This window comes from Petromyzon marinus, chromosome 41 (genome assembly GCF_048934315.1).
Source record: "Petromyzon marinus isolate PM22_M1 ecotype Great Lakes invasive population chromosome 41, UKy_Petmar_22M1.pri1.0, whole genome shotgun sequence".
Lineage (NCBI taxonomy): Eukaryota > Metazoa > Chordata > Hyperoartia > Petromyzontiformes > Petromyzontidae > Petromyzon > Petromyzon marinus.
The window spans coordinates 10,882,864-10,908,743 of NC_133707.1; the positions used below are offsets into that span (position 1 = coordinate 10,882,864).

The 25,880-nt window shown below is 54.7% G+C and overlaps 1 protein-coding gene and 1 long non-coding RNA gene across 6 annotated transcripts in view; one reads left to right on the forward strand and one right to left on the reverse strand.

The window, feature by feature from the left end:
- Nucleotides 1–25,880, reverse strand: part of WDFY3 (WD repeat and FYVE domain containing 3) — an 88,989-nt gene that overhangs the window by 26,943 nt on the left and 36,166 nt on the right. For 4 of the 5 annotated variants that reach the window (XR_012946525.1, XR_012946524.1, XM_032969114.2 and 1 more), the window contains exons 9-40: nt 24,714–25,322; nt 23,719–23,912; nt 22,972–23,492; nt 22,015–22,120; nt 21,121–21,335; nt 20,271–20,398; nt 19,808–20,057; nt 17,859–17,962; nt 17,402–17,623; nt 16,835–17,016; nt 16,082–16,328; nt 15,374–15,528; nt 14,808–14,919; nt 14,304–14,494; nt 14,026–14,178; nt 13,482–13,555; nt 11,615–11,883; nt 11,309–11,432; nt 10,001–10,218; nt 9,287–9,474; nt 8,508–8,651; nt 7,591–7,770; nt 7,032–7,277; nt 6,515–6,614; nt 5,429–5,589; nt 4,875–5,104; nt 3,730–3,839; nt 3,164–3,346; nt 2,564–2,805; nt 1,816–2,055; nt 966–1,161; nt 425–588 (exon numbers count right to left, since the gene is read on the reverse strand). Coding sequence is in view for 3 of the 5 variants with exons in the window: in XM_032969114.2 (XP_032825005.2) it covers nt 425–588; nt 966–1,161; nt 1,816–2,055; nt 2,564–2,805; nt 3,164–3,346; nt 3,730–3,839; nt 4,875–5,104; nt 5,429–5,589; nt 6,515–6,614; nt 7,032–7,277; nt 7,591–7,770; nt 8,508–8,651; nt 9,287–9,474; nt 10,001–10,218; nt 11,309–11,432; nt 11,615–11,883; nt 13,482–13,555; nt 14,026–14,178; nt 14,304–14,494; nt 14,808–14,919; nt 15,374–15,528; nt 16,082–16,328; nt 16,835–17,016; nt 17,402–17,623; nt 17,859–17,962; nt 19,808–20,057; nt 20,271–20,398; nt 21,121–21,335; nt 22,015–22,120; nt 22,972–23,492; nt 23,719–23,912; nt 24,714–25,322 (6,458 nt within the window). In the remaining 2 variants the exon portion in view is untranslated. The remainder of the gene's footprint in view (nt 1–424; nt 589–965; nt 1,162–1,815; nt 2,056–2,563; nt 2,806–3,163; nt 3,347–3,729; nt 3,840–4,874; nt 5,105–5,428; nt 5,590–6,514; nt 6,615–7,031; nt 7,278–7,590; nt 7,771–8,507; nt 8,652–9,286; nt 9,475–10,000; nt 10,219–11,308; nt 11,433–11,614; nt 11,884–13,481; nt 13,556–14,025; nt 14,179–14,303; nt 14,495–14,807; nt 14,920–15,373; nt 15,529–16,081; nt 16,329–16,834; nt 17,017–17,401; nt 17,624–17,858; nt 17,963–19,807; nt 20,058–20,270; nt 20,399–21,120; nt 21,336–22,014; nt 22,121–22,971; nt 23,493–23,718; nt 23,913–24,713; nt 25,323–25,880) is intronic. The other variant, XM_076073382.1, reaches the window with a different exon arrangement.
- On the forward strand, nt 6,772–8,629 carry LOC142930563 (uncharacterized). Its single transcript, XR_012946526.1, has 2 exons — nt 6,772–6,939; nt 8,486–8,629. It is a non-coding gene; the product is annotated as an uncharacterized LOC142930563 (long non-coding RNA).

The following is a 25,880-nucleotide window of genomic DNA, read 5'->3' on the forward strand; positions in this document are numbered from 1 at the left end:
CCGTCCGAGTCCCCGCGGACCTCCATGCATGAAAACAAAAACATCTCGTTACACGTCAGTCACCGACATCAGCAGCGATCAGCAGATTCAACCTCTTATCCAACGGCCGTGTAAAGAGTATCATGGGACCTTCTTTGCCAGGATCAAAGTATTTAAAAGTAACAAGAATAGGTTTAACCCTTTCTGGCACTAAAACAGGAGGTGTTAAGATGTTCAAACACCAAATATAAACCTTCTGCAAGGAATCAAGTCTGCAAACATGCTCTGATAACATACGTGTAAACAGCGTTGCAAATTCTTGTTTAAAATTCTATCACACTATACTATGAAGTGTTTTGGGAAAGGGCCGCAGCTGCCTCCCCCCCCACCCCCCCCCCCCCCCCGTGTCAAGTTTCTCGACCGCCCGCTGTGGCGGCGGTGGCACCTTCTCTCCCTCCTCCAGGAGCCGCAGCACCGTCTGATTGTCGGTCTTCTCCTCGCTCTCTCCCCCGACCGCGTCGCCCTGCATCTCTGTGCCGCCCTCGGAGCCCTCCTCCTCGCTGGGGTCCGGGACGGAGCGCGAGCGCCGCAGGGGCGCCTTCACGATGCCTGCGCAGGCAGCACAACCATCGAGTTACGTTAGGGACTTCACCGACGAGAAACCAGGCCAGATCTCCCCAAGCACCGTACCTTCACCGCTCCATCAGTCACAGTAGCCCGGTCGGGAAGTGAAAGAAAAAAGTCTTCGGCACGAAACAAACAAGCAAGATTCTTCTTCGCCAGGCCAGTGAAACGCAGCCATTGCACAACAGCTCCGAGAGGATTGCAGTGTTGGCGAGTTTACTACGGGGTTATAACTGTGGTGGCGGCAGTGATTTATAATCAGTGTCGTCACCGCTTGCACGCGCTGGGGTGTTTCCTCCCGTGCCATCGCGTGCACGGGTGCGCGCGGCGGGCTCGTGTGCATGCAGTGCGTGCATGCGCACCCCTGACGCGTGCGATGGTGTCGTCGCTGCCGCCGCCGCCGCCGCCGCCGCCGCCGTGCTGTTCGCTGTCGGGCGGCACGCCGTCCACCTCGGCCGCCTCCTCCGGCGCGACGGACTCCAACGCGCCGCACGCCGAGCGCCGCTTGTAGAACTCCTTGCTGTCGTGGCTCACGGCGCGCCGGTACTTCCCCGGCCGCTGCGGCAGTCGCGGCAATGGCACGCGAGCGGCACGGCAGACGAAGCGCGCGTCAGTCATCGTGGCCATCGGCGCATTTTGCGTTGGCGCCGTTCCCGTAGCGCACGGCGGTCACGAAGCGAGGCGCTGAGACGTTTCACAGACACCGTTTTCGCAGCAGGGGCCGATGTTGCGCTCTGTAATCCCAACTGTTAAGTTTATCAATTTCACCAATGTACACCATGATGCCGGTGCACAATGGCCTACTCTTATCAAAGGACGTTATGGGTTCTTTAACGTCCACTGTTAAGCAGACGGTGCGTAGTGTTTTACGGTTAACGCACCAGCAGTACCGATCAGGAATCGAAGCGTGAACCTCCACAACAAGCGGCGGATTACTCAATTGGAAAACACGCAACAATCATTGCTCCCCTACTGGCAGGCTCGTGCCCACTTGTAGGCCTGTGCCGAGCCACCTTGCACCATATAGGGGACACAGCTGCCACTGGAGGCGCCGCTTAAAACGCTTGAGATGAGGCGCGATGTAAGGCACTCTTTTTGTGTTGACGATGCATTTAAACTGGCGCGATATGTATGCAACGTGTACTTTAACGGTGACATCACGATGGTCACGATGATGATGATGGTGGTCATGATGGTTAGCGCGAGCCTCACGTGCTGACTTGCGGCGGCTGGGGACGACGGCTCCCCGTCGGGCGCGTACGGGTAGTGCACGTAGAACATGTCGTTCCGCAGCATCTTCTTACGCGTCCGGCACGGCCCCTCCGTCATGTCCAGCATCCACTTGTCGAGGTGCGAGCCCACGGGGGGCCCCCAGAGCCCCCGCTCGCGTGTCAGCTCCCCCTCCAGCTGGCTGAACTCCTCCGACACGTAGCGCTGCGCATTCTGCTGGCGCTGAACGCGTGCACGGGCGGACACGCGGGGGTTAAATCCAGAAAGGGCGTCAGTTCCAACAATGACGGTGATGATGACAAAATTGACAATCGCGAAAGAGTGATGCGTTTATTGGATCACCGGGCGCGGGTGGCATTGCTGCACTTGGCCTTTAACTCAGCACTATGCAGGCAACGTGGGTTGGTGAATCGCACGCACAAGTACGTGAAACTCCCTCCCTACCCATGGTTTGTCAAGATGTGATGGCAGTCTGGCACGTGTGGATTTTCTCTGTGTACTCCAATCATTAAATATCCCAATATAAGGCCACAGAACTTGGGCAACACTTTGCCCCGGCTCTGGCTGCCTTCTCGCTTGTCTGCGTTTTTTTCACAAATGTGCACGTTACAAATTAGCCTAATTATTGTATTTATCTGAATAATAACAACAACGCTGTTGTCTAGAACAACACCAAGGCTCTGCCCCCGTCTCCCCCTCCCACCCACCGTCCGGCAATAGCGGCGCTCACCTCCACGTGCTGGCGGTGCTGGAAGTTGACGAGGTCACGCACGACCGCCACGTGGGTGAACATCCACCCCGTGGCGTCCTGCAGAGAGGGTGCCGCGGCCCGGCCGGCGCCGGCCTCCTTGCGGTACTTGCGGCCGCCGGTGAGCACCGAGAGGGCGAAGCCGCTGCTCACGCGGTACAGCTTCGATTGCACGGCCGAGCCCACGGCCGCCTCGCCCCGGCCAATCAGCTTCTTCTCATGGGCTGCAACATCATCATCATTGTTGTCCTCAGTGTCGTGGGGTGGGTGGATGGGTGAGTGGGTTTGTGTTTGGGTGGTTGATTGGATTGGTGGTTGGTTGTGTGGATGGTTTTTTGGGTGGGTGGGTGGGGTGACTGAGTGGATGACAGAGTAGTTGCTTCAGTAGAAATATTATCATGATCATTATCAACACTAATATCACCACCATCATCCATCAACACCACTATTACCACCATCACCAACACCATCATCATCATAACGATTATCACCACATCACCATCATCACCATCATCACCACCACCACGACCACCATGACCACCACTGATGAGTGAGACCGGTGCCTGTGTCCGTGGGCCGCACCAAGGTGTGTCTGCCAGCACTTGGAGGCCGGCTCCTCCAGAATGCTGCGTGCGGCGGTGATGTCGACGCCGCTAGTCTCGCTGTTCGGCAGCGACACGCGAAACCAGTCTTCCACGGCATGGCGCCGGTTCACCATCAGCTCGGCCCACACACGCCGCACTGCCTTTAGCAACAGCTGCCGCCCTGCCGCACAAGAGCGCAGAACGACAAAGAAGCTCCATATAGCTCTAAACTGTTGGGGCAAGTGCCGTGAGAGAGCACCCGTTGAGGCCGACACGGCACACGACGGGGGTGGGGTGGCAACCGCCACAACTGGCTGCCGACTCGCCAGTGCTGTTTTGACACTGCGCCAGGTGCTCATTTAAGGCTAAGTCGATCTAGGGCAGTCCCAGGATCGGTGCAAATTATCATCATCGGTGTTTTGGTGGTCATGAGAAGGAATCGAACTCAGGTCGCTGGGTTCATAGAGCAGCGTGCGAACCACGACACTACTGCGCCCGCACACCCACCCACACGCACGCACGCAACTGGGTAGCTTTCAGAGGGCTCAAGCGATGGTGCCATACCTTCACTGGTGTCTGGGCCGTGACATCGGTCTGACTCGAGCTCAGGAGCCAGAGTCACGTGCCACGTGGTCATGCGACCCTCCGCCTCCAGGCCAAACCCGTCCGGGTGGCTGCAACGCAACAGCACAACAACTCAACAACTCGCCCGCAAGTGACCGTCTCTCGTTGTGCCAGAAAACACTGCCATCCATAGAGCTCTCATCATCCTCATCACTGGCCATGAGGCCTCTGAGTGGTTGTTGGAAGGCAACTGCTTTCCAATAACAATAATGTCAGACTTGTAACGTTATTCGTTCGCTCTCTTTGAGAGCGAATGACTCAAGAGGCACGAGAAACCACGGACATGCAGGAATAAGGCAGCCAGGCTGTTAGCCGGTACAAACAATTGATAAAGCTCTGTGGACATCTATATATTAAGATGTTTTGTGCTTACGTGTGGGAGGAAACCGGAGTACCAAAATAAAACGCCTGCTGGGGGTGAGATTCACCCAGTTTGTTGTACTGCCACCTCCTGGCCAGCGAGGGTAAGCATCCCGACATTCACAGGAAAGGGAGTTTTAAAAATGTGTGTAACCCATCAACCCACGCTGCCTCCATAGTGCTGGGACAGGTGTGCACCACCACCACCCAGTGGAATATTTTACAAGCCTCCTCCACACAACAACAAAGGCAAATATCATCTATGGAGAATTTTAACAAATGACCACCAAACGAAGCAGAACACCTATTGAGGTCGGCATAGCACACGAGGGGGTAGGTGGCCAGTACCATGCCCAGCCGCCTCTGTCTCTACAATGCTGATATATATCACAATGCAACAGGTACTCATTCAAGACTAAGTTTGACCTAAGATAGGCCCAGACACCTGTTCAGATATTCATCACTGATGTTGGCTTTAAGCAGGAGTCAACCTCGGGTCGCAGGGTTTATAGCGCTGTGCGGTAACTACGATACGACCGCTCTCCACAAGCACCCACATATACGCACACACGCACACACACCAAGAACAACATGACCCAGCCAACGCAGCCCTGCCTGTCTGAGGAGCTCACTGATGGGACTGTGTCCAGATCTTTCAAAAATTTGCGTGCTCCTCACGCACGTACACGCACGCGCGCACACACGCACACGCACGCAGAGCTCACCTGCCCGCGTAGAGCTGCATGAGGCAGTAGACGAGGCAGCCCAGGAACTCCGGGTCGGGGTTGTGTGCGCCGAAGATAAGGGCGCGCTGCGTGGTGAGCGTGCGCAGCGCGTCCAGCAGGGAGATCTGCTGCGAGACGGTGCGGTGGGGCCGCGACAGCTGGTAGAGCACGCTGCGGTTCAGGCACTGGTAGAGGATGTCCGCCGACAGGCCCGGGGCCTTGCGCTTGGACTGCGCGAGGGGGGAGCAGCCGATTCGGCAGGGAGGAGGAGAAACGGTCCAGTTTGTTTGGCTTGTTTTATCGCATAGAGATAATAATCTTTGAATGTACGGGTCGCTTCAATGCAACTCAAAGCACCTTATCACATCACATCTCAACATAAGGGAACCACCAGTGGCAGCTCTCCCTGTGTACACACATTTCTTCGGACTTCACTACATCGCTGCCTGCCGGATTTTACCAAATGTCTCTCGCAACCTCTCGAGTCAAGAGCCCAACGCGGTCCGCGCGCTCCAATCCCTGACCCGTGAACCCGGGGCGGCCAGGGCGCTCACCTGCGTGATGAGCTGCAGCAGGGAATCGACCACCTGCTTGGAGTCACGGGCGTACATGCCCTGCCACAGCTTGTCCACCAGCCTCTGCGCCACGTACAGCGTGTTGGCGACCAGCGTCGAGTAGCTCCCGCCGGCCGCCAGCGGGATGGATGCATCCTCGCCTGCGCGCGACCGCAACAGGTTAGGAAATGGCCAGTAATTTCTTGCTGAAATAATGATCGTGAGCTTGTTTTTGATATGGCCGCCCTCCTTTCCGCCGGAGCACTTTACATGCGATAAACAAGTCACATCTCATCTCAACACATGTCAAAGGGCACCCCCAGTCGCAGTGGTTCCTGCGTGACGCAAGGTGATTTCAGCATCTGGCCAGCAAGCATTGGGGTGGTGCTCATATCCTGTTTATAAACCGGAGCCAGTGGGGGAAATTCCACATTCCTATGGTGAATCGATGGTGCATGCGTGGCATACGTGTGATCCTGTGGTGAAACTGTATGACAAACTCACGGACATATTCTTCGGATCTTTCGGTAAAGTCACGTAGATAGGTTCAACAAAAAACTACGACGTTTCGATTGTAACACAAGCGACCGCTTGCCATCAAAACGTCGTAGTTTTTTGTTATTTTGTTATCTTCTTTGAACCTATCTACGTGACTTTCCCGAAAGACCCAAAGAATATGAATTCCTGCAGTCACGAAAGCTTTAAGACAAGATTTAAACTCGTGGACCTTCTGTGAATCAATGCTGAACGCTGTGGTGAATGTACAAAGTGATGGTAAATGAATCAAATTGTTGGGTACCGATGATAAATGTACGGTTAACCCATGCGCCTGCAAACCACTATCCACACAACACTAGCTACAACTCTAACCATGCCCTAACCAACATGGCCAACCAGACCCTAAGCCTGCCATACCGCGAACCACACTGGACAAACAATCTCTGCTGTAAAATTTTGATTTAAATCTTTCGTGACTGCAGGGATTCATATTCTTGGTTCTTTCAGTGATTTTACCGAAAGAACCAAGAATATGAATCTCTGCTGTGTGCGGTTGTCTGTGTTTGGAGGAAGGTAGTGGTCCCGCACCCAACAGCACGTCAGCCGCCAGCAGATGCTCCATGACCCCGACGATGAGGTCGGTCTGGAACTCCTTCTGCTGCGCCTTGGTGGAGCGGTCAGGGGATGCCTGAATCACGCACACACACACACACATTTATACGCATGCACACACGCACGCAATGCACCCATTCATATGCACACACACACACAAAGACCACAGGTATAGCATTAACAAACTATCGGGGCAAGTACTGTTAGTGGGCACCTGCACGGCACATGAAGGTGGGGGTTGTCAGCACCATGCCAGATCGTTTTTATCTCCCTTGTGCCGATGTTGACACATCACACCAGGTACTCATTCAAGGCCGAGTGATCTTGGAGGAGGCCCAGGATTGGTTCGGATAATCGTCACTGTTGTTGGCGATGAGCAGGAATTAAACTCCGGTGGCCAGGTTTGTTGCGCACCACGCTAACCGCTACCACTCACAATACGCAAAGGCACACATGCAATAGACAACGCGCACACACGCATGTGCCCTCTGACCTCAAGCAACACGTCAAGGGCGAGCGTCTGCTTGGAGGCCGGCAGCAGGCACAGGTTGTCCACCACGATGACGCGCATGAAGTCCAGGACGATCTTGCGGGCCGGGTGGCTTGCCAGCAGGGCCTTTCCGGCCACGCTCACCGACTCCGACTGACTGCGGTTGAGGCCGCCCCCGTCCGGCCCCACTATCGACTTGTACTCGTCAGCCGGAGAGCCCACATCCAGGATGTCCTCAAAGTCACTCGACTGCCACCATCACGGAGGAGGAGGAGGGAGGGGCAGGGAGGGCGGAGTACCCCCAGCATCATCAGCAGCATTGGTATCTTGACCATCATCATCAGTTGTATAATAGTCAAAAGCAGCATTGTCAAAATCACAGTTATCGTCAAGAGCATCACTTTCATTGTCACCATTAGAGCATCATTGGCACAATCTCCATCAGCAGTATCATCAGCAACATCATCATCATGAGCATCATCTTCACTGTCTAGGCCATCACCATCATAACAATCATCATAGTGGTGGCGTTGGTGGTTGTCGTGCTGCCCGTGGGCCTCACCATCTCCGAGACGGGGCGGCTGTGCAGAGGGAAGAGCGTCGCCGCCAGCGCCGAGAGGAAGTCAGGGCTGCTCCACAGCGATGCCATGTCGGCCACGTTGTGGTAGAGGTAGCGGAAGAACTGCAGCAGCGTGACCGGGTACTCCCTGAGCCACGAGCCCTCCTCCTCCGACTGCCATGGCTGCACAGCAATGACAAAGATCCCCCGTATAGCCTTAACAGACTGTTGGGGCAAGTGCTGTTAGTGAGCATCTATGAAGGCCGGCACGGTCGACGAGGGGGCGAGTGGCCAGCACCACCCCCAACTGCCTTTGTCTCCCCAGTGGCAATAGTTTTACACACCGCACCAGGTACTCATTTGAGGCCAAGTCGACCTAGGGGAGGCCCAGGGCCGGTACAGATATTCGTTACTGGTGTTGGCCGTAAACAGGAATCGAACTCGGGTTGGTGGGATCGTAGTGCAGCACGCTACCCACGACACTACCTCTCCCCACAGCAGCACTGCACCATAACACACAAACTTAATCGTTGTGGCAGGGTGGCACAGTTGGCCTGTGTTACATTTGAGTCTCGGACGCCGTTCTGTGCAAAGTTTATGTTCTCCAAAAGTGTTCTGTGTGCATTTCCTCCGGTTTCCTTCCATATTACAAAACATATATGATGTAGCTGGTATTGACCAAACATCCCAATGCTGTAAAATCATCTGCAAATTACTGAATTGGGATGACACAGCAGCAACATTGTCCCCTACTGCAAAAACTTAGCAGCACCCTCCCGAATAACAGTTTCCAAAGTCAGTGAGGATTTGCTGGGTAAACAGGCAGTAGAAACAACAACAACAATGTGTTATTTGTATATGGCGTTATTCATGCAAACTGTCTCTCAAAATGCTATAGAATTCGTCAGGAGGAGCTGTACCTGGTTCAGCATGCTGCGCAGCATGGACAGCAGGAGAATAGCAGCCTCAGGGCAGATGCCATTGATGGGCGCCACTGGTGCCAGTCCGGAGGATTCGCTCGCGGGTACCCCGAAGATGAACGTCCAGATCGAGTCCAGGTCAAACTAAACCAACAAGACACGTACATGCGCCAACATCATCATCATCATCGTCGTCGTCACGAACCCAAACTCACCAATAACAACATAACACACACACACATGCACCCACAGCACACACATGTGCACAATACACTCATGCTAACATACAAGGGCACGTACACAGAGACACAGTATAACCATCACAATGAATTTCATTCTGCATTAAATCAGGCCAATGTCAAGCTCTGAGAATGAAAATGTCGATTTGACCATCATGCGAAAAGCCTCGCTCTCGTACGCAGAGTGGGTGGGAAAGCATTGCCCTCTACTGTGACGACCAGAGAGATCTCAGAGGTAGTTCTGCGGTATTACTTTCCGTGGACCGTTTTTTCACACTAACGGTTGAGGCGATTATTCATCTCGTGACTTCCCAAGGTGGGCGGTCACAAAAAAAATATATATTTTTAAATAGGGCCCCTATATTAACAACAGTAATAATGAAAACAAACATTTGACGCATTTTCTCTGGACAATATCATCGCGCCCCCTTCCCCCTTGGATCCGCCAGAGTGCCACACGACGCCGGCAGCGTTGTACGGAGGTCAAACCGGGGAAAATCCGCACGAGAAAAACAAAGCCCAGCGGGGGTGGGGTAGCACCTTGAGGTCGCCGGGAAGGCGGGCGATAGGCTGCTGCAGCAGCAGCGCCATGAGCAGGAAGTAGAGCTGTGGCACGGCGGTGTGGCGCGGCAGGAAGGCCTGCAGCACGGCGAAGCCCGGCACGTGGCACGCCTCGCGGTTGATCTCGCGCACGCTCGAGCGCCCGCCGCTGCGGCCTACATTGATGCCTGCCAGCCGGCCGGGCAAATAGGCGGGCGGGCAGGCGGGCGGGCGGGCGGGCGGGGGAAAAGCATGGAGAGATGGGGGGGTCACGGCGCGCGCTGGACAAAAGGCGATTGCAAATCTGCGTGGTGGCTCGCGAAACCTCTTCATTACCTTCAACAATAGCCCTACATCTCACATCATCCTCTTCACCCACCCCTAACACACACACCCCCCACCTTTACTGCTGAGGTGGCTCAGCAGTAAAGCGAGCGACTCGCGATCGGAAAGTTGCGGGTTCACTCCTGGTAGGGGGGTTGACTCAGCCCATCATCACTGCAGGGTCGATAAAACAGATGCCAATGTGTGGGGAAGTTATCAGTGTTTGCCCGATGGAGAGATCACCCCCGCCAAAGGAATGTAGAAGTTATAGGGCTGTAAACAGGTGAAGGGCATCAATGACTCAATGCTCACTTGGCAGGAGATGGCCACTTCACCGACTCTTTCTAGCCCCCCCAGCCTCGCCATTGCCCCAGCACCCTCCGGACATACCCAGCACGGAACCGATCTTGTTGGTGAGCACAGGCTCAGTGTGGTCGAGCCAGCCACCCCCCGGGGCACCCTCGCGGAAGCGCGCCAGCACCGAGGGGTGGGACAGCAGCGCGAGCAGCACGCGCATGCTGGCGAGCACCGTGCTGGGGTGCAGGTGGCCCTGCGTGAAGAGCAGCAGCCAGTCGAAGCCCAGCGTCCTGATCACGTCCTCGCACGCCCTGCAGCGCCAACGCCACACGCGCACAAACACAAAGATTCCCCGATCAACCTTTCACAGCCTTTTGAGAAAGTGCTGATTGCAAGGACCTACTGAGGCCGGCATGGCACCTAAGGGGGTGGGGTGTGGCCAGCGCCACGTCTGGTCGACTTTGTCTCCCCAATGTTGAGGCCTGAACACCGTGCCAGGTACTCATTTAAGGATGAGGCAACCAGGGGAAGGTTCGGGACCGGTTCAGATATTTGTCACCGATGTTGGCTGCGAGTGGGAATCGAACTCAGATCGACGGGTCTGTCGAGCAGCACGCTCACCACTATGCTACTCACACAAACAAAGACAAAGATCACCCGTATAACCTTAGCGGACTGTTGGGGCAAGTGCTGTTAGCGAGGCTCGCACGGCACACGAGGGGGTGGGTGGCCAGCACCACGCCCGGCCGCCTTTGTGTCCCCCAGTGGCGATGTTTACACATCGCACCAGGTACTCATTTTAGGCCGAGTCGACCTAGCGGAGGTCCAGGACCGGTTCAAATAATCGTCACTGGTGTTGGCGGTAAGTGGGAATCAAACTCGGGCTACCCAGTTCGTAGCGCGGCGTGCTAACCGTTGCACTACTCACACACACACAGAGGCTGCTCCATGTTAAGGGTTAGGTATCAGTAATTGGTCAGATATGTTGAGTGTTAAAGCGAGGGCTGGTGATGGGATTAAAGGTATGGTTAGGGTTACATTTAAGGTCGGTTGGCGAAGGGATTCGTGTGAAGCTTAGAGCTAGGGTTATGGTAGGGGTTACGGAAATGGTTATGGCTAGGATTCATGGTTGGGATTTGGTTAACGTTGGAGATAGGCGTTAGGGTTAGGGCTGGTGATGATGTTAGGGCCTGGGTGATGGGCTAGGGTTAGAGGTAGGTGTGAGGGTTAAAGTAAGTTGAATCTCGGGTTATGGCGATGCTGAGGGTTAGCTCTCGCGATGGGGCTATGTGTAAAGGTTATAGCCAGGGATATGATTGTCCTGGGGCTGGGAGCCAGGGTTAGGGTTGGAGCCATGCTTCGGCTTGGGAGCCAGGCTTCGTCGCGGGCAAGTGCGCTCACGTGAGGCTGACTGCGCTCTTGTCGCGGGCACCGTGCGTCAGCAGTGCGAGGAGCGTCTCCAGCAGCTGGTTCCTGAGCCACACAGTGCGTGCCCCCCCCTGACCCGCCATCTCTTCCTCCCAGCCTGCAAGCGCCGCACACGCCACAACCACGCGCACGTCGTAAGCCACAACCAAACGCGCATCACACCACAACCGCACACCACAATCCCACTCGCGTTGATGTCAGCGAAGTCCTGCTGCTGCAGTTACCACAGTTCTACTAGTGCCGCTGTTACCACAATCCCACTGCTGTTGTTGTTGTTACCAAAGTCCTGCTGTTGCTGCTGCTGCTGCTGCTCGTCCCTGTCGGGGCATAGCGCCTTCTCGCTGAGCAGATGCGGGGGCAGCGTGGCGGCGAGGAAGTGTCCGAAGCGCAGCAGGTCGCCGGGCGAGGGGAAGGCCTGCAGCAGGAGCCGCAGCACGCTGGCCACGGCACCCACGGAGGCGCGCGACAGTGAAGCGTCGCGCAGCGTCAGCAGCAGCCGTGGAACGAGCCCAAATTCGCGCATGAGCCGAGCGTTACGGGTCGCCTCACTGTGGGGGGCAGACGGGGGGGGGGGGGAGGGAGGGAAGTGAGTGGTCCGAGTGTGAGGGGTGGGGGAGTGTCTTGGTACGTGTTTCTGTGTGGAAGCAAGATCGAGCGACCTTGGCAGGGAACGGTGGGCGCGGATGCACCTTGACCTGTGGGGTTGGGCAAGCGGTGGGGGCAGTTTAGACGTTGGGCATGGTACAGTACAATGGACGTTGCTGCGTGGCCCTCTGCTGCCCACCATGCATGCCCGCAGCATCCTCTAGCACCTGCTTTAAACACTCGGAACCTGGAGAGTGCTTGGATGGGCGACCACTATCCAGGTTCAACCCCGCTTAGCGTCCGGGATCTGATGAGATGGTTATGGTTGCCATGAACTTTGCTCATTGATTCCTCCTGTCATGTTGAAGTCTACCAGACACTGACAATTTTGTCTCATCAACACTCACTCACTCACCACACTGCAGGTGACAATAGTCACTCACTTACTCTCTCACTTACTCATCCACTCACTCACCACACTGCAGGTCACAGCACTCACCCATTTACTCTCTCACTCATCCACTCACTCGCTCACCACACTGCAGGTCACAACAGTCACCCACTTACTCTCTCACTCATCCACTCACTCACTACACTGCAGGTCACAACACTCACCCACTAACTCTCTCACTTACTCATCCACTCACTCACTACACTGCAGGGCACAGCACTCACCCACTTACTCTCTCACTCATCCACTCACTCACTACACTGCAGGTCACAACACTCACCCACTTACTCTCTCACTTACTCATCCACTCACTCACCACAGTGCAGGTCACAGCACTCACCCACTTACTCTCTCACTCATCCACTCACTCACTAACTCACCACACTGCAGGTCACAACACTCACCCACTTACTCTCTCACTCATCCACTCACTCACTCACCACACTGCAGGTCACAACACTCACCCACTTACTCTCTCACTCATCCACTCACTCACTAACTCACCACACTGCAGGTCACAACAGTCACCCACTTACTCTCTCACTCACTCATCCACTCACTCACCACACTGCAGGTCACAGCACTCACCCAATTACTCTCTCTCTCATCCACTCACTCACCACACTGCAGGTCACAACACTCACCCACTTACTCTCTCACTTACTCATCCACTCACTCACTACACTGCAGGTCACAGCACTCACTCACTTACTCTCTCACTCATCCACTCACTCACTCACTCACCACACTGCAGGTCACAACACTCACCCACTTACTCTCTCACTTACTCATCCACTCACCACACTGCAGATCACAACAAGTCTACTGCGTCTTCGCTCACACTGCTCCACTTTTGGAATCCCCTCCCATCGCCTTGTTCCACAAGCTTTTAGAATAATAACCTAGCTCAATTCAAGAAACATGTTAACTCGTATATGTTACAACTCTAATATTTATGTTTGTTACTGACCATCTGCCTTGTTAGGCCTTTTCACCTATGATCAGCCATTGAGTTAAAATGAATATAAATCCTGGATGATTTAGCCGAAGCCCACACAGGTGCTGCATGAATATATTATATGGTGCTGTGGCTGTTGTTGTTGTGTTCACCTGGACTCAGTAAGCAGCTCCACAAAGTGCTCCAGCAGAGACAGGTGGAGCTCGTAGGGTGCATGGAGCCAGACCTGTGGTGAAGCAGGGAAGGACATCGCTTGCAACACAGGACGGACACGGACCCTTCAACTAAAACCATACTCTCAAGGGTCGAGGTCAGGAGGTCATCACTCCAATTGGGGTTAGTTCCCTTCCTTCTGCTAGATCCCACAGCTGCTGCAAAGGTGGCACTCCACCTTCAAGGACTGCACGGCCCAGTGGAAGCGCGTTCGCTGTTTGTTGCAGAGGTGCGTGGGTGGAATCTGCCAGACCACTCTGGTTAATACTGTGGATGTAATAAGTGGAATAATCCGCACCGTATGCTTCACAATCCATGTTAAAGAACCCTTGACATCATTCACAAGCGTAGGGACCAAATTTGGCAAATTCGAAAATTACCCACAAATGACTCAATTGGAATTATACATTCCAATAATCGCCCCCTCCTACTAGCAGATTAATTATTGGGATGGGGGGGGTTAGGAGGGGGGGGGGGCAGCACCTCGAGGTCGCACAGCAGGTCCTGGAAGCCAGCGGGGTTGGGGATGAGGCTCGTCTCGCGCCCGCTGTCCAGCGTGCCGACCAGCGAGAAGGTCAGGTGCAGGATGTGGCTGTTGAGCAGCGAGCGCTTCCTCTTGAGCAGCATGGCGAGCAGCTGGTGGCGGCCATGATGACGGTTCGCGGGCAGGGCGGGGGGAACAGGAAGAGAGCGACTCCTTTGGTAACCAGCGTCGAGCAGCAGTCGGTTGAGGCTTTTGTTGTTTGTGGGCGTGTGCTCACCTGGTAGCCGCGAATGCGCTCCATCTCCTTGCAGGCGAGTGGGTTGCTTTTGACGACGCACACCAGGGCCTTGACGGCCGCGTACAGGCCTTCCACGTCCGCCGCCATGGCAACCAGGCCCAGGATGGCCGCTGCGCCGCCCACGTACTGCAAGGTGCTGGCGAGCTGGCGCGGCACAAACGTGCGCACGCCTGCAGCGACCAACGAGCCACAACCACAATCACCCAGAAGTGGATTACTCACAAAAACCACAATGACCACTGCAATCACCATTAATTGGATTACTCACAACAGCCAGCTGAGAACACAGGCATCTTCAACCAATTGTACCCCTTTTTGTCAAATGAACAGTTACAGCGATTTCCTGGTCAAACGAACACTGAAATTGCTTTGACTCTAAATATATAAATGGACAAAACAAGAATCTTGGTCCACGTGGCTTAGCGGCGTCCAGACAGGGCACACATTCCCCGCGGAGCCCACGGCCCCCGCGGCGTGGCTCACCGAGGTAGCCGAGGAGGGCGGCTCCGATGGTGCGTGCCGGCCCGGTGAGGTGGCACGCTGTGTTGAAGAGCAGCCGGATCGGGGTAGCGTTCTCGTGGGACAGCAGGCCGAGCTGCGGACACGCGGCGTTATTAGAAAAGAGTCGATCATACAATTTGTTTTTTCGGTAAAGTCACGTAGGTAAAAATCAATAAAATAAATGAAAACACCTGAAGACGGAAGCTTGTGATGCCTCCGAAACGTCGTGATTTAATTTAGTTGTTTTCATTTCTTTTTCATTCATGAATCCTTACAGTTACCAAAGCTTCAAATCTAGAAGAGTCGATCAATTTGTCCTGGCGTCATGGTCCAAATTTGCCAAATGAAAAAAAAAGTTAATTACGCAATAGGGATTACACCTCACAATATTGCCCTCTAATGTGAAACTACTGTAGACTGTCTGACGCACAGCGCCTTCATGATAGCCTTGCACCACAAGAATGGCGCGAATACCCAATGTATATCACTATTATGATTGCAGGTGGCAGTGGGGGTCTGCGGGCGGCAGTGAAGGGTGACAGGCGGACCTGTTTGGCGATGGCCTTGCTGTCGGCACGGTTGTAGACCTTGCGAATGCGCGCGACGGTCAGCGAGGACTCGGACAGCGCGTTGAGGCCCAGAGAGACCCTCTCCTCGACCACCAGGGGCCCAAGGCTGCCCTCGGCCTTGGGGTCTTTGGGGTCTGTATGCGTCACCACCAAGCAAGGAGACGTGTGCGTTAATGCACATGGGTGATCAGGTGTTACAGCAAGGGCTGGAGGGCTGGAATAACACTTAAAATAAATTATTTGTGATGGTTAATATCTAATTGCAATCTGATTGGTTGTTTCTGTTAGGTGATGACACCTATTTAAGAAGTCGAGTCAGGTGCTTCGGTTGTTTCAGCTCCCTGGATTCTATCATGACAATGCTTGGCACAGTTTAAGGGAACCGTCGCCTATCTAATCGCTACATACGATTGTGGGAATTGCTCTCCTCCCGGTGTGTGAGCTGAAACAATATCAACTGCCGCATTAAGCTTTGCACACAACGTGACAGCTTAAATATGGCCAGATCATTATGTGGCCTCACCCAACATTCAATGATGCATCGTACCATTGGCTGTAAAAACCTCCGTCTTAATTTAACACAAGATGTCTGGTGCGTGACAGGGAATTTCAAAGCTACGATAGCTATGTTTCTCAGGCTAATTAAAGCGGGATCGGAGGCGAAATGACAAAATAACTCATGCTCACTCGAGGCTCCCACGGCCTGGAAACTGCCCACGTAGCTCGAGCCCAGCTCAAATATGGTGGCCACAGCTGCCGGGGTCACGACCTCCTCCAGCAGGTATGTGGGGCCGAGGCGCCACACGAGGTGCGGCGCGCCCAGGAGCCGGGGCCCGGCGTCGCGCTGCGAGGGCGCCGTGCCGATGAAGCCAAACACCGACAGGCCGGCCGGCGGGTTCGCCGAGCCACCCGGGAAGGAGCGCACGTAGTGAAGCTGCGGGGGCGACACGCACCAAAGGAGCACGGGCGTAGAGTACAACGTCGCAGGAGAGACCGCGGTGTCAATGTGTGTTCCTAAAGACGTCCACAAAGCTGAAGGTCGCCCCGGTTAGTCCTGCTGGTGTATAACTATAAGGCATTACGTGCTGTCTGCTTACAGTAGACGTTAAATATCCCATGATATAATTCGAAATGAGTAAATGCCATTGTGTGCTGGCGTCTTCGAACATTAGCTGCAATGCAATCGGGAACACACACAGCAACAATCATCGCCCCCTACTGACAGACTCATACACGCTTGCAGGCGGGGTGCTGAAGAATCACCTTTTGCCGCACAAGGACAGACACCACTGGGGGTGCCCCTTTAAAAAAATGCCATTCATTAACCCAGCAGGCGTGTGTCCGGCGACTGCATAATGAAGGTTGCCAGCAGCGACACACGACTGACCGGTACAACGCGATGAGATGCTGGGGGGGGGGGGGGGGTGGGGGGGGCGGCACCTTGGCAGAGCCGGCAGTTTGCCCGTTGAGGTAGAGCGTGGCGGTGCTGTTCTTGAGCACTCCGCGACCCAGGGTGAGCACAAGGTGGTGCCACACGCCCTCCTGCGCCAGCTCGGCCACGCGGAAGCGAGCGAGCGATGGCAGGATCTCGTACGAGGAGCTCTCCTCCGCCGGGTCCTCCACTGGACGGACAAAGGCAAAGGTATTTGTGTTACCATTCAGGTTAAACCAATTCAGGGCTTAAGAGACCTGGATACCTGGATAGGTCCCCGGGTTCAATTCCTGACTCGGGTGCCTTTCTGTGTGGAGTTTGTATGTTCTCCTCCTCTTCTGCACGGGTTTCCTCTGGATTCTCCGATTTCCTCTCACAGCAAGAACAACCATACAATGCAACCGCTATTGGTCAAATATCCCAACGCCGAAACATCACCTACAAATCACTCAATTGGAATCGTGTGCAGTAGCAACATTGCCCCCCTCTCCCCCCTTGAGAAAACTTGGCAGGACCCTCGAGCCTGGGCGAGCCCCTCATGGGTAAAAGGAGCGCGGGAGCATTGGCGGCCTCACCCAGGCCGTGGAGCGGCTCCTCTCGTGTGGACACGACGAGCGAGCGGTCGCGCGCCGACAGCGTCACGGTGAGGCACGCGTGCTGCAGCTCCGCGCCGACGCCGCGGCGCACCAGCGTGAGGAGGCGCACGGGGTGGAGAGGCCGGCCCGGCGGGGAGAACCGCTCCACGCAGAACCACGCCGAGAAGGAGAGGCCCGACGCTGGCGGGAAGAGGCGCTCGCCTGCACGTGGGGTGCACAGGGGCAGGGGGAGGGGGTGGCGGGGGTGGCGGGCACAGCGGGCGGAGGAGTGAGTCTGTCACAATGCAGAAACAGTGAGGCGTTGTTGCCAGAACGGGAAGTCACTTTAACTGGACCACGTATATTTGTCCATTTCAAGCCAGTGTTGACAGTGTCAGTGGTCGGTCTATTTATTTATTTGTTTATTTTGTGGGAGGGGGTCCCGTCCCGGCCTTGCCTGTGCCAATGCCGCTGGTGACGGCACTGTCCCCGGTGCTCCCCGAGCCCCCCGCTGAGCCCGGCTGGGCGTTCTGTGGCGCCAAGCTGGGCAGGAACAGGCAGCTGAGCACACAGGAGCCAGGCGGGGAGGGGGGGGGGAAGAGACACAGAGGTGGCGTGAGGTTTCGCCCGAGTGTGCGAGTCGGGAAAGAATGGTTTGACTTCGTGTGATTAAAGTTTCAAATGTTTGTTTGGTTCCTGTGATATCTTTAGTTATAATTTACGTCTTCAATTACCTGATTGTACCTCGAATTTACATTTATGATAATGTAAAACTCCTCAAATTAACACAAAGGTTTTTGCAGCCACTATTACGAATCATAATTGGGTTAAGTCAAGTAATGATCTGGCCAAAATCACTGTGGTGGGGGGGGGGGGGTGGTGGGGTGGCACGTGCCCCTTCAATGATCCGATTTAAATCCCTAATTTCGATCGGATCATTGGGGTTTATTAGTAATAAATCGGCATTTTGCGACCCCCACTGCCACTGTGTAGCATATTATTACGTGCCAGGGACTCTATGAGATAATAGGACAATAGTCTGAGTCCTAATTGGCAATAAGTAACGACAAAGCAGTTATAAGTGACTCAGAATTGTGCGCAGTTGCGTATGCAGAGTCCACGACTTCCCTGAAGGCATCAGCACCTTCAGCGAGCGCGATGCCGATCACACAACGCGGTTCGAATTCGACCCTCGGTCGATGGCTGCGCAATCGCCGCACACGCGGCGAGTAACAAGCAAAAGACAAGTCCTTACTTACTAACTACTCCTTACTAACTAACTCCTTACTTACTAACTCCTTACTTACTAACAACTCCTTACTTACTAACTCCTTACTTACTAACAACTCCTTACTTACTAACAACTCCTTACTTACTAACTCCTTACTTACTAACTACTCCTTACTTACTAACTCCTTACTTACTAACTCCTTACTTACTAACTACTCCTTACTTACTAACTACTCCTTACTTACTAACTCCTTACTTACTAACAACTCCTTACTTACTAACAAGTCCTTACTTACTAACAACTCCTTACTTACTAGCAACTCCTTACTTACTAACAAGCCCTTACTTACTAACAACTCCTTACTTACTAACTCCCTACTTACTAACAACTCCTTACTTGCTAACTCCTTACTTACTAACAACTCCTTACTTACTAGCAACTCCTTACTTACTAACAACTCCTTACTTACGAACAACTCCTTACTTACGAACAACTCCTTACTTACTAACAACTCCTTACTTACTAACTCCTTACTTACTAACAACTCCTTACTTACTAACTCCTTACTTACTAACAACTCCTTACTTACTAACAACTCCTTACTTACTAACTCCTTACTTACTAACAACTCCTTACTTACTAACTCCTTACTTACTAACAACTTCTCTATCATTTCTCATTGCTGGAGGGGTTGCCCCCCCCCTAACTGAAAATCCTGGCTCCGCCATTGGCCAAATTTGTGCGGCCAAAACCCTCCACAACCCGACGTGGCCAAACAAATGACGTCTGTCACGCGTACAAGCGTTTAACGTGCCAATCGTTATTGGTGCACCACACCGGTTAGTTGTAGAACAATTCTCACAATCAAATATCGCAGTCGTATAAGCGACGTTTTGCTTGCACCAAGCAACTCAGGACAATCCAGGAAGCCAAAATAAAATCCGGGAAGTGAGAAAACACGTCCTATCTAACCGCTCAAGTTAGCTGCGAGATTTGTTCTTCAACTCAGCGGTGTGAGCCGAACCAATGACGATTGGCACGTTAAGCACTCGCGCACGCGATCATTGTACTTTGCTCGGCAATGTTTGGTGATTTCACTACAAATCTTTAGCGCTGCCGCCGGGCTGTGTCACCGCCGCTCGCTGGCTCTGCCTCCCAGATGATAACTCGCGTACCCGAAGCCTTCGGGGGCCATGTCGAACTCGACGAAGGGCGGCGTGCTGCCGCTTCCGCTGCTGCGCACATCGCGCGGCGTCGTCATGGAGACGAGGCACTTGACGCGCGTCAGCGGCACGGTCACAGAGTCCGGCGGCCGCAGCAGCAGCAGCAGCCCCCGGTGCCAGCGCTGCAACTGCAGCTGCTGCTGCTGCGGAGATTCGGAGCCCGGAGCCCCGTTGGGGCACTCGGCAATGTCTCCCAAGATGCCTAAGGGGACGGGGCGGTTAGGGTTAGGTTCGGAGAGAGTGGGGGGCAGAACGGGGAATGGGTGGGGTAGTAAAGAAAGGAGGCATACTGGATGTGGCGTGCCAGGTCCAGAAATATATTGAGGGTCACCGCGCCGGTGACCGAAACCGAGGCACCGCTTTGCGGGAAGGTCGTTAGGATTCGCGAGCGTGGAGGGGCGGCGTGGTGACTCACGGGCCGCGACGCCGTCGCTGTCGGAGGAGGAGGAGGAGCTGGAGTTGAGGCGGTGGAGCCGGTACACGGTGGCCGCTCTGCTGTCCCACACCAGGCAGCTCAGCGGGTTCCCCAGCCGCAGGAACTCTCTGGTTTAGCGGCCAACGACGGTCATGAAAATACACGAGGACACGACAACGATGTGCCCGTCACTCCGCTCGTATTCAACCTTCCTGATTTAAGATCTCGTCAAGCAGAGAGGTGATGAACGGGAAAGCGAGGCAGAAGTGGCTATCTCCTCCTGCACCGGCGGACGATTAAGAAGAGCTCGCAACGTGACAGTGGTTACCTGGCTCAAACACCGCTGTTGACATCCATCATACAAGTCTATCGGTCTCTGTGTGTCTATCAGTCTCTACGGTAGTCTCTTGGGTCTCTATGTCTACCTATAAATCTCCATGTGAGTCTCTATCTCAAATTATAAACCACAGAGTATAGCCACTGCCCATGTCTATCACTCGTGGGCAGCGCTTGAGATAAACACCGGGCTACTCATTAAGGCGTCCACTGGCTCAATCACCAACGTCGAGATGAACGTATTAACACCGCCGTTCAACTCGCCGCCATACGAACAATGAGGAATATCGTGGAAGCACCAGGGGCAGAGACCAGGAGGTGAGTCGAGTGAAAGAGGTGGTTTGGAGAGGTAAGCCAGGGCATAAAGGGCTGTGGAGTAGATGATGAGACGATGGCCCAAGGCAGGAGCGAGCGGACGGATAGGAAGGCAAACCCCTGCCAGGAAGAAGGAAGATGCCGGCGGAGAAGAGGGGCGGCAGTGTCCGGGAGAAGCAGCCCCGTGTGGGAGTCTCACCGCAGCTCGGCAGGCTCGATGGCCTGCGACGCGAGCCGCTCAAACAGCCGCTGGAGCGGTGCGTGCAGCGGGTGAGCCTCATCGGCGAGAGCCGGGCCGCAGCGTCGCACCAGCGCGCCCTGCAGCCCCGCGCGACACAACACCTGCTGCGCCGCATCGCCCGGCGACAGCAGCTGCAGCAGCCCAGCCAGACGCAGCTGCAGCTCCAGCGCCTGCTGGCTCATGGGTAGTGGGGAGAGAGAGCACCGCACGGAGCACGCGTCACTTTCCGGCTTCGACGCGACGTAGCGAGCGGCGGGCAGCTCGGAGGGTTCACGATGGCCGTGCCAGGGACGCCGAGCCAGCACAGCAGCGAGACCGCGGGTTCGAGGGCTGCGTGGACATATGCAACATTCACGACCTCGGCAAACCCTGGGCAGATCGTGAAGCAGATGACCGTGACCTTATCCCCCATCCATCAGTGTCAGTCTAGTTTCTAGGCAGCTGATTTTGTGGAGAAAGTGGCCTGAAGCCCAGATTAGAAGCAAGGTTCTCAGCAGTGCCGACTCAACATCTCTGAACTCTGTGATTACACCGAGTTCTATAAATCATGTGAAAATATACTCAGGAAAGCCTCCTCTGAGTCTCATGGCTCAGGAAGGTCCTGCTACATTGGGATGTTTGGCACTGCAGGGAGTAGCGACAGCGGGCAAAGTGGTGAGGAAGGTGATGGGGGTGAGGAGGTTAGAAGGGGGTGAGGAGAGGAATGGAGAAGAGTGAGGGGGTGAAGAGGGGGAGGGTGTGAGATGGGTGAGGGTATGAGGAGGGTGAGGAGTGTGAAGGAGCTGAGGATGAGGGGGTAAGGGTGTGAGGAGGTGAGGATTGTGGAGGGCGAGCGGTCTGTATTGTTGTCACCTGGGGCTGCTCCTCATATGGAATGGAGGGCAGTAGGTCCACCATGGCCAGCACAGCCCCTGGGTGGACAACTTGAATGTCCGTGGAGGACGTGTTCATGGTGGACCTGTGGATAAGGCAGCCCAACAGTTACTCACCACGTGAGGGTGTGCACTGGCCTGGATGTGGCATTACTCTGCCAGTAGACTGAGTAATTCTAGATAAATTAATAATTTCTTGAATTTAGCAATTTGTACCATGACGGTGGTACACAATTGCCTCCATGATTCAAATAATGTCAGGGAATCTTTAAAATCCACTGCAAGTGAAGTATTTTGTTAACATTCAGGGTGGCCTGATGGATTTGAATCGTGAACATCTGCTACTGCAGGGCCATGGGCCCACCCCATTCTTGTTTAGTATCCATGGTAGCAGCAATAGAGGAGTAATGAGCAAGTGACTGACTGCCGGCGAGTGGGTCACTACACCACGAGGCTACAATTATTACACCCACAAGACTATAACCGCCGCGCAGCATACCCAGCTGATCAAATAAAGAATGATTCAGCGGTTTAAATAACATCCATTTCACATATGGGAAGATTGCTGTAATGCTACATGCGTGTCCATGGCCATAATAAAGTCGTTATTGAGTTGGTCACCGTTGTAGCTTCAACGATTTAGCTGCCGATTTATCCGCGCATTTAAAGGAGGTAATTTAACACGGAGGTTTTCTTAGTGGGTAATATGATTAATAGCATATCAGGCCATGCAGCGATCGAGCCAAAATCTTGTTGCAAAACCCTCAATCACCCAACACGGCCAAACAAACTGTCACACGCATACCTGTCAATTATTATCGTTTCAGCTCCTTACCGGTAGGTTGAAAAACAACCAAGTTCAGCAATTAAAAACAATCATTAAATACAATCACATGTATCAGTAACAGGGGGTGTGTTCCGGTTCCACATCACTCACCCATCAAACGAGTCCGTAGTCATGTGGTAGAGATACACAAACAGCCTGCCGCAGTGCTTGAGGGACGGAGACACGCGCTCCCCCGACCCACAGCCAGTGCCGCCTTCCGGCAGCAGCAAGGCATCGTGGGAGGAGAACGGCAGCGTGGGGCCTGTGGTATCGGGCTGTGGCAGCGCGTCGTGGGAACAGCCGGAGAGGGCGGCTGTCGCCCCCGCCAGCTGCCGCCCCCCCGTGAAGCAACCCAGCAGTCTCAGTGCCTCGGCCAGCTTGTCGTACTGCACCTCGCGAGCGAAGAAGCGCGCGTTGGCCGGCTCCGAGTGCATAGCGGCCGTGAGTGTGCGGAACGTGGCCCTGAGCAGGCCGAACACCTCCCCCTCGTCGGCCTGCTCCCAGCAAGCACCGGGGCTAGCGCTCAGCGAGTTCTCCATGGCGACGAGCAGCGAGGTGACATAGACGAAGCCGCCCACCTTGCGGAAGACGGTGCGCGCGCGATGACTTCCGGTGAGCACCTCCACGAGGGCCTGCGCGGGGGCAGGGTGCAAGCGGCCAATCGGCAGTGCCGGGTGGTGAGCGGAGGGCAAGGCACGGGGTGTGGTGTACGCTCAGCTGAGAGCGGTGCTAGCGGTAAAATGCAATTTCCTCTTTTTTAACTACCCCCCTTTGCTCTCCAGCTCTTGCTCGTCCTCCAATGTTATTCTACTCTCCCTCTCTCTCCCCGTGCGTGTGTGCGTGCGTGCGTGCGCTCACGGCGAGGATGTCAGACTTGAGCGTGATCTCGCTGGGCCCGGCCGTGTGCATGAACCCAAGCAGCGTGCCCATATCATCGTCGCCGCACGCCGACAGCACGAGCTGCTGCACCACGCGCAGCGCCAGGGCCCGGCACTCGGCGTAGCGTACGATGTTGTGCACGCAGCGCGCTCCGCCCAGCTCGCGGAACGCTCCTGCAGCACGACAGACACGTACGCGCAAACACAAACATCCCCCCCTGTAGCCTACACAGACTGTCGGGGCAAGTTGCTCTTCGTGAGCACGTATTACATCTGGCATGGCACACAAGGGGGGGGGGGGGTATATGGCCAGGCCCGCGCCCGGCCGCTCTTGTCTCCCAGTGCTGATGTTTACACGCCGCACCAGGCACTTAGTTTAAGGCTGTTGGCTGAGAGCAGGAATCGAAATAGGGTCACTGGTTTTGTAGCACAGTGCGCTTACCACTGCATGACCGCTCTCCACAAACACGATTGAAAAAAAACAAAGACAAAGATCCCCCGTATAGCCTTAACACACTGTAGGGGTAAGCGCTGTTATCGAGCACCTATAAAGGCAGGCACGGCACACGAGGGGGTGGATGGCCAACACCAAACCCGGCCGCCTTTGTCTCCCTAGTGGCAATGTTTACACATCGCTCCAGGTACTCATTTGAGGCCGAGTCGACCTAGGGGAGGCCCAGGACCAGTTCGCCAAGTTCGTAGCGCAGCACGCTAACCGCTAAACTACCGCTCCCCACAAAAAACACGCACGCACACACACACACGACGTTGTATACATAGCGCATGCCGCTCAGCTCACGTAACGGATCGGCAACACGTCATGCAAAACAAACACAAGCAACAAACACGAGCACGTAATCGATAAAAAACATTCACATGAACAAGGTGATGTTAAGTACCCAGCACACTCTGCCAAGCTCACAGAACATGACAAGAACAACACTGGGCACCACCTTCCACAACCGCCACTATCACCTGCGTTGTTGTTGGAGTCATGCAGCAGTTCTGTAAGCGTGTCCATGACGAGCCACGCCAGCTCCCTTTGATCCTCCGAAGCGGCAGTGGCAGCACCAGCGGCTGTTCCATCATAAGCACCACCACTACCACCGACGCCACCGAGGGCTTGCTGCGAGGGATCCTTGAGCAGTGCGGCGTAGCGGTGCAAGCAGGTGACCAGCGCCTCCAGGATTCCGACATCGCGAAAGACCTCGCGGAAAGTCTCGGGGTGTCGCGCCAGCAGCCGTGCCAGCGAGCGAACGGCCGCCACGCTGCAGCCCAGCGACTCGCCGGCCTTCAGCAGGATGCTGACGCCGATGAGCTCTTTGCAGGGCACGTAGTCCAAGGTGAAGACCACGGACTCGAGCAGCTGGAAGAAGCGCTCTTGTACACGTGCCGGCTTCGCATGCAGCCGCTCCACGAACTGCGGCAACGGCCGCTGGGACTCGAGGATGAAGAAGTTGGCCGGGTCGGAGGTGAAGAGGTTGGATGTCGCGTCTAGGATGGTGCCGCACAGGTGGGTCGTGTGGGCCTTGAGGAAGGCCGACTGCAGCACGCCGAAGGCCTGTAGGTTTCGCACGCTCATGCCTGCCGGGGCGATGCCGGGTGGGGCGGGGTGACAGTGCGCTTGTTAAACGGGAACATTGGGATTTGTGACTTTCGAAGTTATGGTTATGTGCTGTTGAAGAGCAGTGCCGGCGACTGAGAGAGGTATTAATTTTCAATCATGAGAAAATTCAAGGGAACGGGAGAACATGTTGAGGATGAAAATTAATAGAAAGGTCTGGATGAGTGGGAGAGTGGGCGAGTGATTTGGTTAGTGAGTGGAAGCGTGCATAGAAATAACAACACACTAAGGTGTGCCCACAAACAGCAGCAAGCCACAACTCTAATAATGCCTTGCATGCATGTTATATCATCACTGCATTCTAAGTAGGAAGCTCTCAGCCTTGTTCAGACCACCAATTCAGGAGATGGATGTGTGGCCGTATTTTCGTTAAGACAACCGGACTCAGCGTTGGGATGAATGCCTAATTAATAATTAGAATTAAAATCTATAATGCGCATTCCATCCTAGGATCCCAATGCGCAATGCATGAACAGCAGGAAACAAAAATAGAACCAGTGCAACTGACCAAACTAAAG